Below are 16,682 nucleotides of genomic sequence, written 5' to 3' on the forward strand. Positions count from 1 at the left end.
TAAGCTTATTAAGACCAGCAAAGGAATTATAGACCAATTACTAATTTTAGCTCACTCGAAAGGGAGTAGTTTCCAGAAGTGTAGAGTAGTAGAGTAAGTAACCCAGCCTCTCATTCCTGAAACTTAAGATATATTGAATGGTTATTTTGTTTTGCATTTATTGCTTGATGTGCAAGTAGCTAAGGTTAGAAACTTCAATTTCCAATATAATTAATAATTCAACTGTCAGTTACCATGAGGTTCTCACTAGCCTTATTAATTTGAAAGCTAAATGAATATGAAATTAATTATTGAATACAATTCGAAAATTGTAGATCTCTTAAAGTACCATTTATAACTGACACAATATAATAGCATAGCTTAATTTAATTTATAATAAATTAAATTAAGCTACGCTATTATATTATTGAATACTGAATTACTGAATATGAATGAATTAATTAATTTGTTTTTATCCATATGGATGAGATGTTTGGATTAATGATGTATTGCAAGTAGTAAACAGTATACGTTGTAGACAAAAAAAAAAGGAGAGTTGAGGAAGAAAACAGTGTTTCCATTTTGAAAAAGGAAATTTCAAAAAAGATCAAGAACATATAGAAACACATTCTTGGAGAATAACTGTAGTAAAGCCACTTTAAATCCACTCACTCTTACTTGATATATAGACATTTTTTGGCGCTTATAAACTCCTTTCTGATAATGGTTATTTCATGGACACATTAAATCAGAAGGTAAAATTATAACTGTTAAATATTTACAGTATTTGCTAAATACTACAAAATATTACAGATTATACAAAAATTTAATAATTCATATTTTGAAATACAGTGAAACCCCCTATATACATTTTACCGATATTTACGATTGGGAAACTTATTTTGGTCCTATTTGTTTTTGTGTAATTTTCCTTTTAGATGAACCTTTGAAAAATCAAGTTTCCCCACTGTTTATGCTTATTTTGTGTGTATTAAAATTTCTGCTAGTGGGTAATACTTGCGTTTGTTAACTGAAATAGCTAGTGACATTCTCGCAACCTTGTACACATGCATATTTGTTTCATCATCTTGGAACCACTGTCCATAATCCATGTATAATAAAAGTTAGTTGAACTGTATGGAGGTTGAACCTGTTGTTTTGTGTTACTGTACTTTTATTGCTTTGCAAAACGCAATTGAAAATTAAGTGTTTTAAAGCTTTTCAAAATTATAAAATAGCCGAAGGCTGCTAAACCCAAGTGGACAAATGTGAGGGTACATTAGTACATGCATTTGAGTTCACTGTGATTGAAGCCACAAGACTGCTAAATATGGTTGTTATCTGTCTGTCTTTGGACTTTTTGACCTTACATCTTGTAAACATCTCTTACCTTATTATTACGTGAAGCTAAAAAGACTGACTTCTCCTTTCGTGTGTGTTTGCGACCAGCAGGATTTAACTGTCTAAAATAGTCATACATAGGCAGACAACCTCTGCCTTCACAATGAGTTGTCCTGGTAATGCACTACTTTCAAGCAAATGTTTTAAGTAAATAGCAGAGTAATCTTTTTGTATTGTCATCTGTTGCAGCTAGTGCAATACAGGGCAATTCGTGAAGGCAAATTTTGTTCTTTTGTGAGTGATAAGACCATTGCATTAACTGTGCAGGCCACACTTAAAAAGGATATATTAGGCCTCCTAACTTTGTATAGTAAGTGTACATTTTCCTTTTAGAAGTAAAACTTCTTTAGGCATGCCCCAGGCAGTTTTCACATGGGAGTAACTTGCATTCATGGATTGACAAAAATCATCAAGAAAATGCGACACAAAATGATTCATCACCTCCCCCACCATTGTACCACTCCATACCAGGCATGAGCACTATACATAGCAGCAATGCATGACACAATCAGTACTCTTACAGCACACAGGCACGGTGTAACTCGCACACATGTCACGTTTTACATTTTAAATCACTATATCTCAACTTCTAGCAGTCCAATTTTAAAAATTTAAAAACCAAAATATTTCTTTTATTCTCTAGAATATTTCATAAAAAATGTATAATTCAACATGCCAATAACTAATTGTGAGCATTGTAAGTGTATAGAGTATGTATATGTGCAATGCAACCATTGAGTACAAAGGAAAGAGCTAAGCTATTTCGACAGCAGGAAGAAATTACAGTGTGCAGTCGAGTAATAAATGTTTCAAAAGATTCTAAAGAAGTTTCACTTAACTTCAGCTGTGTGTGCTCGGCATTTTTTTTTTTTTTTTTCGCAGACTAATTACACTTTGCATGCAGTTTTGTTTTCTGTATTTTACTTTAAAATCTGAAAATGTACAGTTGTAATGCACAGTTATAAGTGATTTAACTTTTTTAAAAAAGGTTTTTAAGCTCTGATTATTTTCAGTGTATTACAGTGAAAGATCAACTTTGTTTTAATTTCCAAGAATTTTTTCAGTGGTCACCAGAAAAATGCAAATATGGAATTTGCTGTAATTGTTATTGATAGATATTAATCATAATTTTTTTTTACATTATTAGCATGCGATCATCAGGTAATTGGTACTGAAGGTCATGGGTATTTGTGTGCCACTCAGTCTGGTAGTGATGAAGAAGATGATGATATTCAACAAGATATCTGGGGACATTCAGTAGTATCCGAAGAAGAGGATGATGAACTTAGCAGTATCGGTTCTCTGGCAAGTGAAGAACTTGAAGAACGGCTCTCTCCTGCAGTTGATGACACCAAATGTAAATTTATAATGCGTTGATGATAAATTTATACTTTGTATATAATTTAAATTGTAGTTTTGCCTTTTTTTAGTAATAATTTTGTAGTAGGTCTTTGGAAAATCAAAATTAGACAAATTTTTAGAATGAACCCTAGATTTCATGTCAACAAAAGAACATAAAGGGCATTTGCACCCAAAGTGCATAGTCTCATAGAATAATAGTGTTCAGTCTAGGTTTAATATTTCTGTTATTTATTATCAGAGTGTAATATTTTCTATGCAGTGATTATGATACTATAACGAAGGATAATTTTTCTTAAAGAAGGTAAGTAGTGCCATCTTTTGTCCCTGTGATTTTGTTTTTGTAGGCTTTACCACCAGCTGTGAGGTATAATGTTTGATAGAATTTATGCTTACAGTTCATGTTTGAAGTTCTGAGATTATTTATTTATTTTATTTTTATTTTCTGGCAGTTCAACATATTGGTTAGTAGTGAAATGCAGAATAATTTAATAAATATAATGTTTATATTTAATATAATATAATGAATATATTTTAAAATATATTCATTATATTTTAGTATCCGGAGACATATTTCATATGAGGCTGTGAGAGGGGATAGTAAAATAAATGAAGGAGTTGAGAAGAACTAGGAGATATATATTTAAACTAAGGTGGAAGAGTTATTGACGATTATAGGAAGTTTTCCTTTTGCTAGTGAGTTGCTAATAATTGGAATAAGTTACCTTGGTAGCTAGCTGAGGCTAATGGTTTGAGGAAATTCAAAGGCCAGCTAGATCAGTAGTTATGGGAATGGAAGAAACCACATAGTATAATATTTTTGTAACTTTTTTTTTACCTACTAGTGCAGCAAAAGCCTGCCTTTCTAGCACTGTATGACATAGTGTCACCTATTTCTTTGTATGGAATGGACACCAACCTGTTTCACACTTACATTGGACAACCACCATCATTCTGGTATTTTTAAGACCTTTCACTTGGATAGAATTGCCATCTCTTCAGGTCGAATCTGCAGGCTTCAGATTTAAGCATGTTTAGGCTCTGGATTTTGCCATAATTTCTCCGAGTCATAGAATGGTAGGGAAAAAATAAATAAACCTTCTATTGCATTTTGAGGCAAATATGATATTAATGTATGTTATTATGTGCCTTTTTAGAATGTCTTTATCTTGCAAAGCTATTTAATAGTTATGATGTTTTAAACCAGGGGCAATTAGATGTCAAGAGCTGACAACCTTTCCCCACTGTAGCAGCTACTTTAAAAATAAACAGGAGTGTGAGATCAACCATCACAATTTTTTACAAGTATATTTTCAGAAATAATTTTTAAAAAATACACTAAGTTGTAGAATTATATATTTTTTTATTATAAAAAACACATTGGGTAAGAAGGTACAAGTTAAAATTTGAATTTAGCTTTAAATAGTAAAAATAAATAAATTTAATGAAACTTCTGGTATTGGGTGTTCTTAGAAAATTGTATTATATGTGTTTTTATTTCTGTGTGCCGTGATTACCCATTCGACAACCCAATTTTAAACCATGGTGCTGATGATGTCCTAAACTGGAAATCAGAAAACCTATACAAGTAGTTATAGTTTAGGTCCTTTTAGTTAAATTTTTGGTCATAAAGTAATTTTAAAAAAATGAGTATTTTATGTGAAAAATTTCGCTGCTTTCAATACCTGCCCCATCTTCTTCATCATCTCCAGATTAGAAATTTTGAAAAAAGTGGCAACTCTAACGTGGGATTGGGTGTACTTAGAGTTACTAACAGTCACACCAGCATGAAAGCAGAGGATTTGGTTGTCACAGAACAACCAAACTTTGTTGAAAGTCAATGCACTTGACCTACAAGTGGGACTCAAAGGTGTGAGTGTAACAGTTACCTTACATTTCATCAGAAAAATGCACACACAAATCAATTAATATAGAACTGTTTCTTTCAAAATGGATGTTGGATTTTAAAGAGGTAGACAACTGGAAGCAATAAAATTTTTCCTGTTAAGCTGAAGATTATAATACCAGCACTGTGTGCAATAAATCTTTGTCTTTTTTTTTTTTTTTTTGTGCAAAGACAGTCCTTTATGTTCTGGATTTTGTCATTGTTTAACATATGACTACAGTTGCACCATGTGATGATCCTTGAAGACAACTGACTTCATATATGATTTTAAGTTAGACATGAGAGAAAGTAATCGATCTTTCCAACATCAATTGGGTATTTGTAGCTTTGAAAAATAACAAAAAATTTAGTAAATTCAGTTAACTGTATTTATCTGAAATTCCCATACAAAAAAATAAAATAAAATAAATAAAAACTGATTTTAATTAATTATTAATTAATTAATATCAAAAACTAGTTTTTTTATATATATAAATATTTTCCCGGTTGTTGTTAATTATTTTTATTGAGAAACGTTAGAATTAAATACAGTATTTTTATGATGTTATTCTCATACAGTTTCTGACACTTTTTATGTGAGTAATAACAGTCATGTGAGTAAAATAACGTTACTGTTAATTTTCTCATGGCAACATTGAAAATATTATTCATGCATAAGTTTCTTATTTATTTTACTTATTAAATGCAAAACATTTAATTTACAGTGTTTCACAGTGAAGTGTTGGACAGCTTACTAAGAGGCGTAGAAGAAAAGGTTAAATGTGAAAATCTTATTTTGGAAATCAATTCCTCAAAGTAAGTTATAAATGTCTTAGATATTAGCAGTTATCTTATTCTAAGGATTTATTGCGCAAATAGACCTTTTATCGCATTTAAAATTCCCAGCATTTATTAGTTTTATGGAAATTTAATGCAGTATTTTTAAAATGATGAGTACATAATTACTTTAAATTGTCATCCCAAGAAGAGAAGTTTGCATTTGTGTGCTGAAAAAAGATTGTCTTCTTTCTAGTTTATGGAGTTGCAACAGTCAAAAATAAAATTAATTATTTACATTTTAATTTGCTGTTCTGTTCTTGAAATTATAGTTATTTTGCTGTTACTTTTTTCTACTCTTTTGCTGTTACTCTTTTCGCTTCAGTTCTGTTCTGTTCTGTTATGTTTTATTTTGTTCTTGCCATTATGGTTATTTTGCTGCAGGCCTAGTTTCATATTGAAGATATTTGTTGAAATTTTACATTTCTAAATAATTATATCCTCGAAACCTTCTCAGCTATTTGGAAATAAGCAACCTTATTTCTTGTTATTAAATAGCTGAGAATGGCTAATTATAATGGGCCAGCTGATGAGAAACAGTGAAATCTCAAAACATTTCTAAACATTTAAGTGTTTCTGTTGAGATTTACTCAGTTAACTTGTAACATTTTCATTAAAGCAACTTAATCATTACACATGATGGTTAATGGCAAGAATAAGAAACCTTATTCTTGCCATTATCTCTGTAACACTACACCAAAAATTTTCTGATCTCCACATCCGCTGCAGTAATTTTCGTTGCAGGTGTTTTTCTACCTGCATTGTTCAAAGTATTATATTCATTTCATATTCTGTTCTTTTTTTTTCTTTTTTTTTTCTTTTTTTTATATATATATATATATATATATATATATATATATATATATATCCTTTGGTCCTGTCTTTTTTTGCTCTGTACTCTACATTAGAAGTCACCTTTTTTCGTATGAATGTTATTTTTGTTAATTACAACTATAAAAATTTTCATGCATGCCACTGGACAAGAATATGAACATACATCTGTTGAAGCAGCATATATGAAGATTAAAGAAATGAAGATCATAGAAATAAGAATTTCGAATAAGTATCATACCACCAGGATGCTGCAGAAAATTTTCCCACATGCCACCTGGGGTTGCTGATGCCTACTCTGCATCATATGCTGACCTTGCCATCAATCAATAAAACCTGCCTTTAAGTTTCACCAGCAATCATCTGTCACACAACATTCCATTACTTTGTGTCCACTTCATTCAACCAGATCTAAATTTGTTTGTTACATCCTTCTCAGTTTTGCCCTCCCAGTCAGCATACAGTGGATGTAACTGCTCTTCTTCATACATCATGACCATGTAGAAAATAATTATTATTTTATTTTTATAGATATGCATATAATGTCACCATGAAGGAAGTAAACATGTTGGTGATAAAGGCTATTATGGAGCTACCTCATCATAAATCTCAAAAGACATTACCTCAAGAATACTTTGCAAACTTGAAAGCTATTTTAAAGCACCTATCACCTTTAATAAGAAATTACATTAAAAGTCACGAGTCACAAATGGACTGTTTAGTGGCATTAGAGGTAAGGAAAATAGCATTAGTTTTCGCAAAATGTTTTATTATTATTATATGACTTTACACAACTAAATTTATAATTACTGGAATTTTTATCAGTATTCTCAAATCTGTAATTTTATACCAATCACTGAAACTCTTTATTTCCATTTTTCATGAATTTATTCTAATTTAGGTACTGTTTCTCTCTTTAAGATACTAAACATTATTTTTTTTTTTTACTATTTTTCCTCCTGTTTTAAGGATTATATCTTGAATTTCTCCTTGAGCCATTTATTACGAATAACATACACAATGTTGGGCCACTATCTCTATGCATGGTAAATTCTTGCAAATGCCAACCATACATAGAAATGGGAATTTAAGAAGATAACTGAAATGGTTTGCCTCTGTCAGCCAGCACAAAATTTATCAACAACAGAAATGCTAAATTTGGGAAATAAAAAATTAAAAATGTGAAGAAAGTACAGAAGACTGACTAGAATAAATTAAATTTCAGAAGTGGAAAAACTTTAAAAATGCCTGTTTGAGTGTCTCTTTTATCAGAAGCTGCAGTGCATAATGTAGAATTTGAAGTGGAATTATTATATATTTGATCCTCACTGAAGGTGTTATAGTAGGTATTTATATTTGTGTCCATGTGTTTTTCATGATTCCTGCTGATGATGAAACCTGGTATCGCCATTATAAACCAAACCAAGAACCACACACATGCAGTGGAAATATTAGCAGATACTTGATCCTTGTTTTTTGTGCACCCATGTGCAAAAATTTCACAGATAAAGCATCTACTGGCAGGGTTATACTGACATTTTTGTCTAATTACCAAGAACCTCTACTACTGAAATTGAACTTCAAAGAATACCAGTGTATAGCCACTAAAAATAAACATCTAAGGAATCTAAATCATAGAATCATCCTCCTGCATGAAAATGCATGTCTTGACATAGCAAACACCATCAAGACTAAGTTGTAACTTGTGCATTGGGAGGGAGCAGCACATCCAGTGTACAGTCCAGATTTGTCTTCCCTCTGAAACTTCCACATCTTTGTACCATTCAAGGGACACTCAATCACATGCTCAAGTGAAATTAACAGCCTTCAGAATTCTTCAAGAAAGGTAATCTGCACTTGGTGATGCAGTAGCATGTGTGAATGTGAACAGTGGCTTCAGATGAGTTCAATAGATATTATGTAATCAGCCAGGCAGTTTCTGTTGAACCATCCTTGTATTTCACAATATTTATTCCGTAATATTTTTCCTTACAGCATTCCTTCAATTAATTGTTAGCTATCATTTTTAATAAATCACATAAAAAATAAAACATATTAAAATAGCAGATTTACTTGTATGTTGCCAGTTGATGATCAGTATAGTTTCCATTTTTCAGGAGTTCACTATTGATCATACCCATCTCACTCCAGCCCTTCTGAAAATCTTGCACTATCTTTATGAAGCTGATATATTAGCAGAAGAAATTATATTAAAGTGGTATGAATCACCTCTCCCCAGTGAAAATGATCCTCTACAGCAAAATGCTATACGAAAGAAGGTAAAATAATGAAGCATTTGCAAAGATTTAAATTGAGTGTACATGTACAAGTGTATTACATTACTTTCAAGGCTTAAATTAATTGTGTTAACAAACACGTTTGCTAAATTTGATATTTTTTATTTAATTTAATTGTTGTACTAATTTCAATTGCCTCTTCATTCATAAAATAAAAATCACTCTTTCTAAATTATCCTTATCTACAGGGTGTTTCAAAATTACAAGAGGTGATCATTTAATTTACAGACTGTTGCAAGATCTTATCTTAATTGTAATCATCTGAATCTTCTGTGGATTTTTCCTTCTCAAAATACTCTCCCTTGGAATTTACACACTTTTTCCGCTGTTGTACCGACACATATTAAATGCTTCTTGCAAGCCATTTTTCAAAAGACTGCAAAGTTCTTCCATTGTGGCTCTGCGAGCATCATTGTGCCGGATGTGAAATGCTTGTCTTTCAGATATAGAAACAGGAAGAAATCACATGGGATTAAGTCCAATGAATAAGGAGGATGTGGCAGAACCTCTGCACCTATGGTAGTGATCACTGCCTGCACAATATTAGCAAATGGGGCCTGGGATTGTATTGATGGAGAAACCACCTCACACTGGAATATGGCCATCCTACCAAGACACTCATTACCATATGCTTCATTCATCTCTTTAACTGTTTCTAATGCATTTAAGCCCTGTCTGACACAATAATAAATCACATATCACTGTTAAATCTGTATGTCTGACATGAAACTTGCTTCAAAACAATCGTCAGTGACACACAGCTAAAAAAAACTGTCTTCACTCAACACTAGCTTGATAAGTACTGGCATGCACAAACAGAGCTTGCTCAGTAATGATCAGGGATAACACCTCCAGCAGCGTTATGGAAAGTTTTTGTGGTAAACGTAAAATCTTGCATCAGTCCATGAATTAAATGATCACCACCTCGTAGATGGAACAAATGTTAGCTCATTTTTCTATAGCTAAAAATAAGAAAAATGTTTCTGTAAACATCCTCAAAAGTCTTCATTTCCAAGAAATTAAACATCAATCATAAATTTCAAGACTGTGTAAAACAGGTTTTAAATACGAATAGTGTTGTTCTGCAACACTGATTACACATTTATGAGTAATCAGTGTTGCGGAATAGATATTATCAATGTCAATGTGTGTGTTACTTGAGTTTCAGGCTCTGCAATGGCTGTCTTATTGTTTACAGTACAGCATTTGTTAAACTATGTTATGAGAGACACTACAAATTTGTTAACTGATATGATTTTAATTTATGGTGAAGTTCATATAAATTAAATTGTAGCTGTTGTTTGCAGATACATTCCAACTCAATGTGTACCAAATTGTGAAAATTTGATGTTGTGGACAGGTGACTTAGAAAGATAGGTATGCTGAAACCATTATGGGTAAATGAAGAGATTTCAGTGAGCTGAATGTTGAAGAGCAAATATTTTGTGCTGTAAAAATATCTCCTATCACAAATACCAGAAAGTTGTCAGGTTGTGTAAATGTTTCATTTTCAAGCATATAGAGGATGTTAAGTAAACAGCAGTTGTATTCACTTTACAGCACACCTGTACAAGGATTGTTGCTACAAGATATGAAATCTATGGTTTATTCCACTTTTATTACCACTGAAGATGAACCGAGGAATTTCATTTTATCACAGTCTTTTGTCAGTGGCTCATTTTGCAACATAAACATGATCCTCAATTTCTTAGCTATCTTGTACAGACAAATCATGTTTTGTAAGAATTAGAATTCTCAACTCTTGTGCCTGGACCAAAGAAAACCTATGTATTCAGTACTCATTATCAACATAGCCAGTACTCATTATCGGCATACCTTTTTCCTTTAATGTTTGGTGTGGTGTTCTTAGAAACAATTTTATTGGTCCTTTTTATTACCATAAAGGGTTTGAGGCATACCTCTGTTTTCTGTGGAACAGTTTGCGAGAACCACTGGAAGACATACCCATTGAAAATTTGCAGTGGACATGGTTTATTTGTGATGGTGTGCCAGCCCACTTTTCCCTTGATGTTTCTGATTTTTTTAAAATACAGAATACAATAATCTATGGATTGGTCAGAATAGCTGCCATGATCACCTGACCTCACACCCTTAGATCACATTTTGTGAGGTCAAATAGAATCCATGGTTTATTCTATGTTTATTATCACTGAAAATGAACTGAGGAATTGCATTTTGAAGCTACTAAAACCATTACAAATATTCCTGAAATGATAAGGCATTCCAGAGAATTGTGAATTTGTCATGCTTAATACCCCATTGAACAAACTGGAGGTCACTTTGAACAGATATTTTAGAAATTTGTTTCTTTCTCCCTTTTTTTTTTTTTTTTTTTTTTTTCCCTTGTAATTTATGATTATTTAATTTTCAGAAATAAGGACTTTTGAGACATGTTTATAGCAACTTAAAATATATGCTCCTGCATTTATTCCATGTGGTTTTTAAATACTGTGTATAGCAGAAGCTGAAATCCATGTCTCAAGAACAAAAAAAACAGTGTGTACCCTGCACACACGAAAGATGTTTTATGTGTAAACATCTTTGATGAAAATCAGAACCATTTTAAAATCGAACAGCTAGAACTGAGATTATGAACAGTGTAATGTTTTGTGCTCACGCCCACTTATTCTACCGAATCAGCATTAGCGACTGCATTAGCATCATTTAGGAAGTGATGTAATTTGCATCATTTCTTTTTCACATTTTTGCCAACAGGCTGAACACTGACTGTCGAGGGCGCCTCCGTAGCCAGGTGGGAAGGAGCAGCAGTGCGTAGCACACGCTTCTTGATTAGACCGGGGTTCAAGCCCGTCACCACCAAATACGGAGGATGCGGAAAGGTCAGGGAATGACCACATATCCCGGAGCAATATGGCCTTAGTTGCCAATGCTCCTAAAAACCAAATAACAAAAACAAACTGACTGTCAAACCGAAATTTAGTAGGCGCCACCAAAGATGTTTTCACATCAAGAATCAATATTAGTGACTGCATTAAAATCATTTTTCAAACAAATTGGTTTTACTTCAGTCCGAAATTTAGTAGTTGCTGCCAAAGATATTTTCACATCAAAAGTGATACCATTATAATACTCGTTACTGATTGTGGAAAATCAGTAAGGACTATCGTTCACCATTTTGAGCAATAAATAATCTGAATCAAGGAATAATACTACAAATAATACTACAAAGCTCAAAGGCTGAGCATCAATTGGTATTTGACTTGCAGCACAGTGCCAAAGTTAAAATGGTAATTTCACTGAATTACCCCCAAGTTTCACACTTTTTTTGATTAAAATCACTACTGTAACAACTAGATTTTTTTTTCATTGTAGATTTTCTTTTGAATGCTCTTCATTTAGTTGCTTTATAAATTTGTTCATTTGCCTTGTGTATCATTTAAACAGATGAAAATTTAACTTATTTTAACTTAGCTACTTTATTTTTACATCTAGGTGTCACCTTTCATCAGCTGGCTTCAAGAAGCAGAAGAAGAGTCATCCTAAACCTTACTTTAAGAATTATTTCATAGAACTGAACTTGTATAAATGTGGAATAATAAGAATAATCTTTTTTCATAGAATTTCTTTCTATTACTTTGTATTCTCATTATAGTTGGGTCACATTCAGGGTACACTACTATAGGGTTGTAGGGGTATATCTGAATGCAGAATTCGAAATTTAGAGTGAAATGAGATTTTTTTTTTTATATATATATATATATATATATGCATATTACCATTCTTTTTAATATACACAACTGCAGAAAACTGACTATTTTTGAAAGTTTCAAAATTATTTCCCCTTTATGACCTCTATTTATTAATGACCTCTCTATAATGATATACTTAAATGTGATGGAATTGCCAGTTCTTCAATATTTTTGTTTTTAAATAGTCTTCACATTATCTGTAACACAATCAGTTATAAATTTTAAATGGTTTGATAGTAAAGGTTTACTGAGTGACTACAAAAAACTCTGTCAGCAACCTTCTTTCTCACTATATGTTCATTGAGACTCCACTTGGAATACTATATCCAAGTATGGAGGCCTAACCTAAAAAAAAAAAAAGACACTGAGGTTCTCCAAAAGATCCAAAGATGAACAACATGCTTGGTGAAATTGGCCAAAGGGCCTATAAGAGGAGATATTTTAAATATCAGGACTACAAAGCTTAGTAACTAGGTACCTTAGTAACGAGGATCTGATTGAAGTTTATACGACTCTGAGAGCGGATAGTAAAATGACTGATGAGGAAATGTTCACAGTATTAAATGATGCTAGAACCAGGGTCATAACTTCAAATCAAGGGGAATTTATCAGCTGGACTGTAAGAATTTTCCTTTAATTAGCAAGTTTTTAATAATTAGAACAATTTGCCTTCTTGGGTAGTTGGGGCTGATGGTTGGGGAAATTTAAAGGCTTTCTGGATCTGTACCTACATGAAATTGCAGGATGGCACACAAAATTTTGATATACAGTCAGTCCTCGTATAGCACAATAGTTGTGTTCCTAGAAACTCTCGTGCAATGCAAAATTGTGCAATATAAACAACAGGCCCTATGGGAAAAATAGGGTTAGGTGCGGACCACCCAAGATTGAACACACATTTGTTACCAAAACATTACCAAACACAATAAATAATCGTAATAAAATACTACCGTATTTTATTACGATTATTACGTAATAAAATATTGCTAATGCCTTTGCTTCTATCGTAAGCAAACTTGTTTTTTGTTTGATTTTCTATCGAAACAGATGACAGCCGTTCCATCTCTTCCAATTCTTTGTGTCTTGATCTAATGAATTTTAATTACACTTTGAATTGTTCCTGCTATGAAAGTTGTTTTTATGCATCTTTCTAATTCTTGGCGTTGCCTCATTTAGGCCTGTACCACGTGCAATATCACATGGTCTTTCATTTCACTCAAAGCATTTCACAATTTCATATTTTTTCTCTATCGACAGAGGCGGACTGGCCATAAATCTTACCGGGGAAACTCCGGTGGGCCGGAGGTGTGATTTTGGCCATAAACGCTAGTACGAGGCCACTACAAATTTTCCTGGGAAAGAACATTTCTGGGGGTTACTACCATCAAACAATTTCCAGTTGCATTTCTGCTAGTGGAATCTGCTATAAATGGGTAGTAAACTCGATCTAATTGCATTTGCGATAATACCGATAGATGGAATTATGGGTTTTTACCTTATTATGGTGAAATGTGTTTCCCCTTCACTGATATAAAAAAAACATAAATACATTTTCAGAATCTTCTCTTCATTCCCATCGTGTTGCGTTCAGTCGGGGTGATTCCGCATTCGACTGCCATTTCTTGTAAACACAAAGGTGAATCATGCATAAGCGAATTTGGTTCATGTTATATAAGATATCGTTCCCCTATTTATAAATCGTGTATGATCGAATTTGTGTAGTGTAAACACGTGTTATACAAGGACTGACTGTATTTAAATGTTTCTTAAGAAACTCAAGTACTCATTGTTACAGATGTTACGAATTTTCTTGCTCAGATTCTTGGTAAACATTCTTATTTTATTACACAGTTATTAATGTCTTCCATTTGATGAATAAGTTCCTGAAGACATACAGCCATGTTTGTAATGATGCTGCAACATGTCTTGCATCAGTTGTGTGATACAAGTGGACAGTCATGGCTCTCAAATACACGAGTGTAGTGTATTTGAGTGTAGTGTATCAGAAGTTGTTCCGCAGGAATCCTCCTGCGGAACAACTTCTCTTTCAAGAACAAAATGAACAGATATTGATTTCATTCATGAATTGTGCAATGGAAACATGAAGGCTCCACTTTTAGAATATTAGCAGTAGTTTCCTAACTAAAGGATGCTAAATAAGCGTGCATTAGCAGAGTGTACTAACTCAGTGGTTACCAGCTGGCATGACCTGGCACATTGGTATGCCAAAACCCTTTTCAAGTATGGCACGAGATGAGGGAAAACTCCATTGAATTTAATGATAATCACTATTTAGGTGTGCCATGAGTATGCATCTTTTAACTTCAAACGTGATTTGAGTGACAAAAGATTGGGGACCACTGCACTAAATGAAAAATTGGGGTCTTTCTACACATCTACCAGAGAATGTCCATTACAGTAAGATGTAAGAGAATAAGAAAACATGCTGTGCATTATAGAACCTAATCCAAGGTTGGGTATCTAAACAATTTTCCATGAAATTGGTCCACCTCAACATAGGTTTGGCATATGCAATCCCATATCACTTCAACATGATAATTTTTTCATCTGCTTTGCGAGTACATTTTATTTTCTGAAGTGCAGTTTAATATAGTTGGAATGGATAAAAGCTTAATTCCTTCTTCTAGGTTCAGTACAATTTTTGCCATACCACACTATTGGTAAAATTCATTTAGTGCAGCCTTGTTGGAAATCACACATTGGCAATGACAAACATCTGTATTCATTGTAACAGTTTCTTACAGAATGAACTGCCACCTGATATCCCACTCCAAAAAATATTAAAAATGTAGCTGTAACATGATGACACCAACTAATTTGTTTAACAAACAGCTACACCTGAATAAGCATTACTGTAATCACTGGACTGGTAGTGGTGGTCCACTAGCTTAGCCGCTGAGGTTAGTGGATCTCATACCCTTGATTCCTCCCTGTGGGTACACATGGCTTGATGTACAAATGAAAATTCCAGACAAGGGAAATGTTTTGCACTGAATCACAGGTGCTGGGTTCAGCACCGGACTTGCTGTTTTCAGTATTTATTAATGATACTGATGAAAGCATATCAGGCCTGATATCTAAGTTTGCAGATGATACGAGGATTGGCAGGGTGGTTAACAACAGTAATCAGGAGTATTCTACTGCAACAACAACATATAGATCAATTATGCAGATGGACTGAGAAGTGGCAGTTGAAGTTTAACATTGACAAATGCAAGGTACTTCATATGGCTAGTAGTAATCCCAGATTAATATACCAAATGTGCACACTCAGGCTAGTGGAGAATGAAAAATATTTAGGGATAATTGTGCAGCAGATATGAAGTTCTTTGATAAGTGCAAACAGGCTGCCCATGGGTTGTTGTCAATGGTATACAAGAATTTTGCCAGGAGGGATAATGAGGTGATTATCCCATTGTAGAAGGCAATGGTTAGGCCACATCTTGAGTACTGCATGCAGGTCTAGGAGTCTTTGCAGAAGGATGTGGATCTGTTGGAGCAGGTGCAGAGAAAAGAAACGATTAGTGAGGAGAACAGAAGGGTGCTCTTACCAAGAAAGGCTTCAGTTCTGTAAATTGCAGCATCTGGAGACTAGACACCTGCAAAGAGATCTGATTGAGGTGTTTAAGGGCACTGAATTGATTGAGTAAGCTCAATGCTGATGGATTTCTCTTGCTGAGATTATGCACGTGAGAGGATATTAGATGCACAGAAATTTGTTTTCAGCCAGTGGGTAGTAAGAATTAGACAAACTATTGGAGGGGTGGAGAGGTGATAGTTTTTTTTTTTTTTTTTTTGTTTGATGCTGTTTAAGCTTGCTTTCTTGCATTATTTGCTACTACTAATACTATTAATAATAAGTCTATTCGGAAAAATGCAAGGTTATACATAGGGACAGGTGACAGCCATTTTGAACAGTATCTAACACATTGTTTCTCAGCCTGTATGCTGCAGTAAATGCAAATAAAAAAATAAATAATAAATCCAAGTTTTATAATAAAAATTAATTCAAACAAAAAATTCATTCATTTACAGTGCACTGATCTGAGTGCCTTCCGGCGGTCAATGTGGCAGTCACATTTTGATTCCTAGTACTATATCTGTTCACAAGTAATAAATGTATTATTAAATACACCCAACAGAAATAACTTCCCGTTTGTGAATATACAAGTATTGTAGTGTACCTCAAAATTTTAGAGTCTTTAAAGTGTGCTACAAAATTTTAAGTGTCTTTAAAAATGTGCCACAACAACGAAAAGGTTGGGAAACACTGATCTAACATAATGTTATTAAAATGTGATATCACTGTGGTACTGTTATTTATCTAAAATTACTCTAATT

The 16,682-nt window shown here is 33.2% G+C and overlaps 1 protein-coding gene across 1 annotated transcript in view; it reads left to right on the forward strand.

Moving 5' to 3' along the window:
• eIF2Bepsilon (eukaryotic translation initiation factor 2B subunit epsilon) overlaps positions 1-12,162 on the forward strand; it is a 42,126-nt gene extending 29,964 nt beyond the window's left edge. The window contains exons 11-15 of the mRNA XM_090384169.1: positions 2,528-2,737; positions 5,350-5,440; positions 6,824-7,025; positions 8,410-8,571; positions 12,064-12,162. Coding sequence (XP_090240295.1) covers positions 2,528-2,737; positions 5,350-5,440; positions 6,824-7,025; positions 8,410-8,571; positions 12,064-12,114 — 716 coding nt within the window. The 3' untranslated portion in view covers positions 12,115-12,162. The remainder of the gene's footprint in view (positions 1-2,527; positions 2,738-5,349; positions 5,441-6,823; positions 7,026-8,409; positions 8,572-12,063) is intronic.
• Positions 12,163-16,682: the final 4,520 nt, after the last annotated feature.

The sequence above is a fragment of the Mastigoproctus giganteus genome, chromosome 10 (assembly GCF_048544385.1).
Source record: "Mastigoproctus giganteus isolate SK-2022 chromosome 10, ASM4854438v1, whole genome shotgun sequence".
Classification (NCBI taxonomy): Eukaryota; Metazoa; Arthropoda; class Arachnida; order Uropygi; family Thelyphonidae; genus Mastigoproctus; species Mastigoproctus giganteus.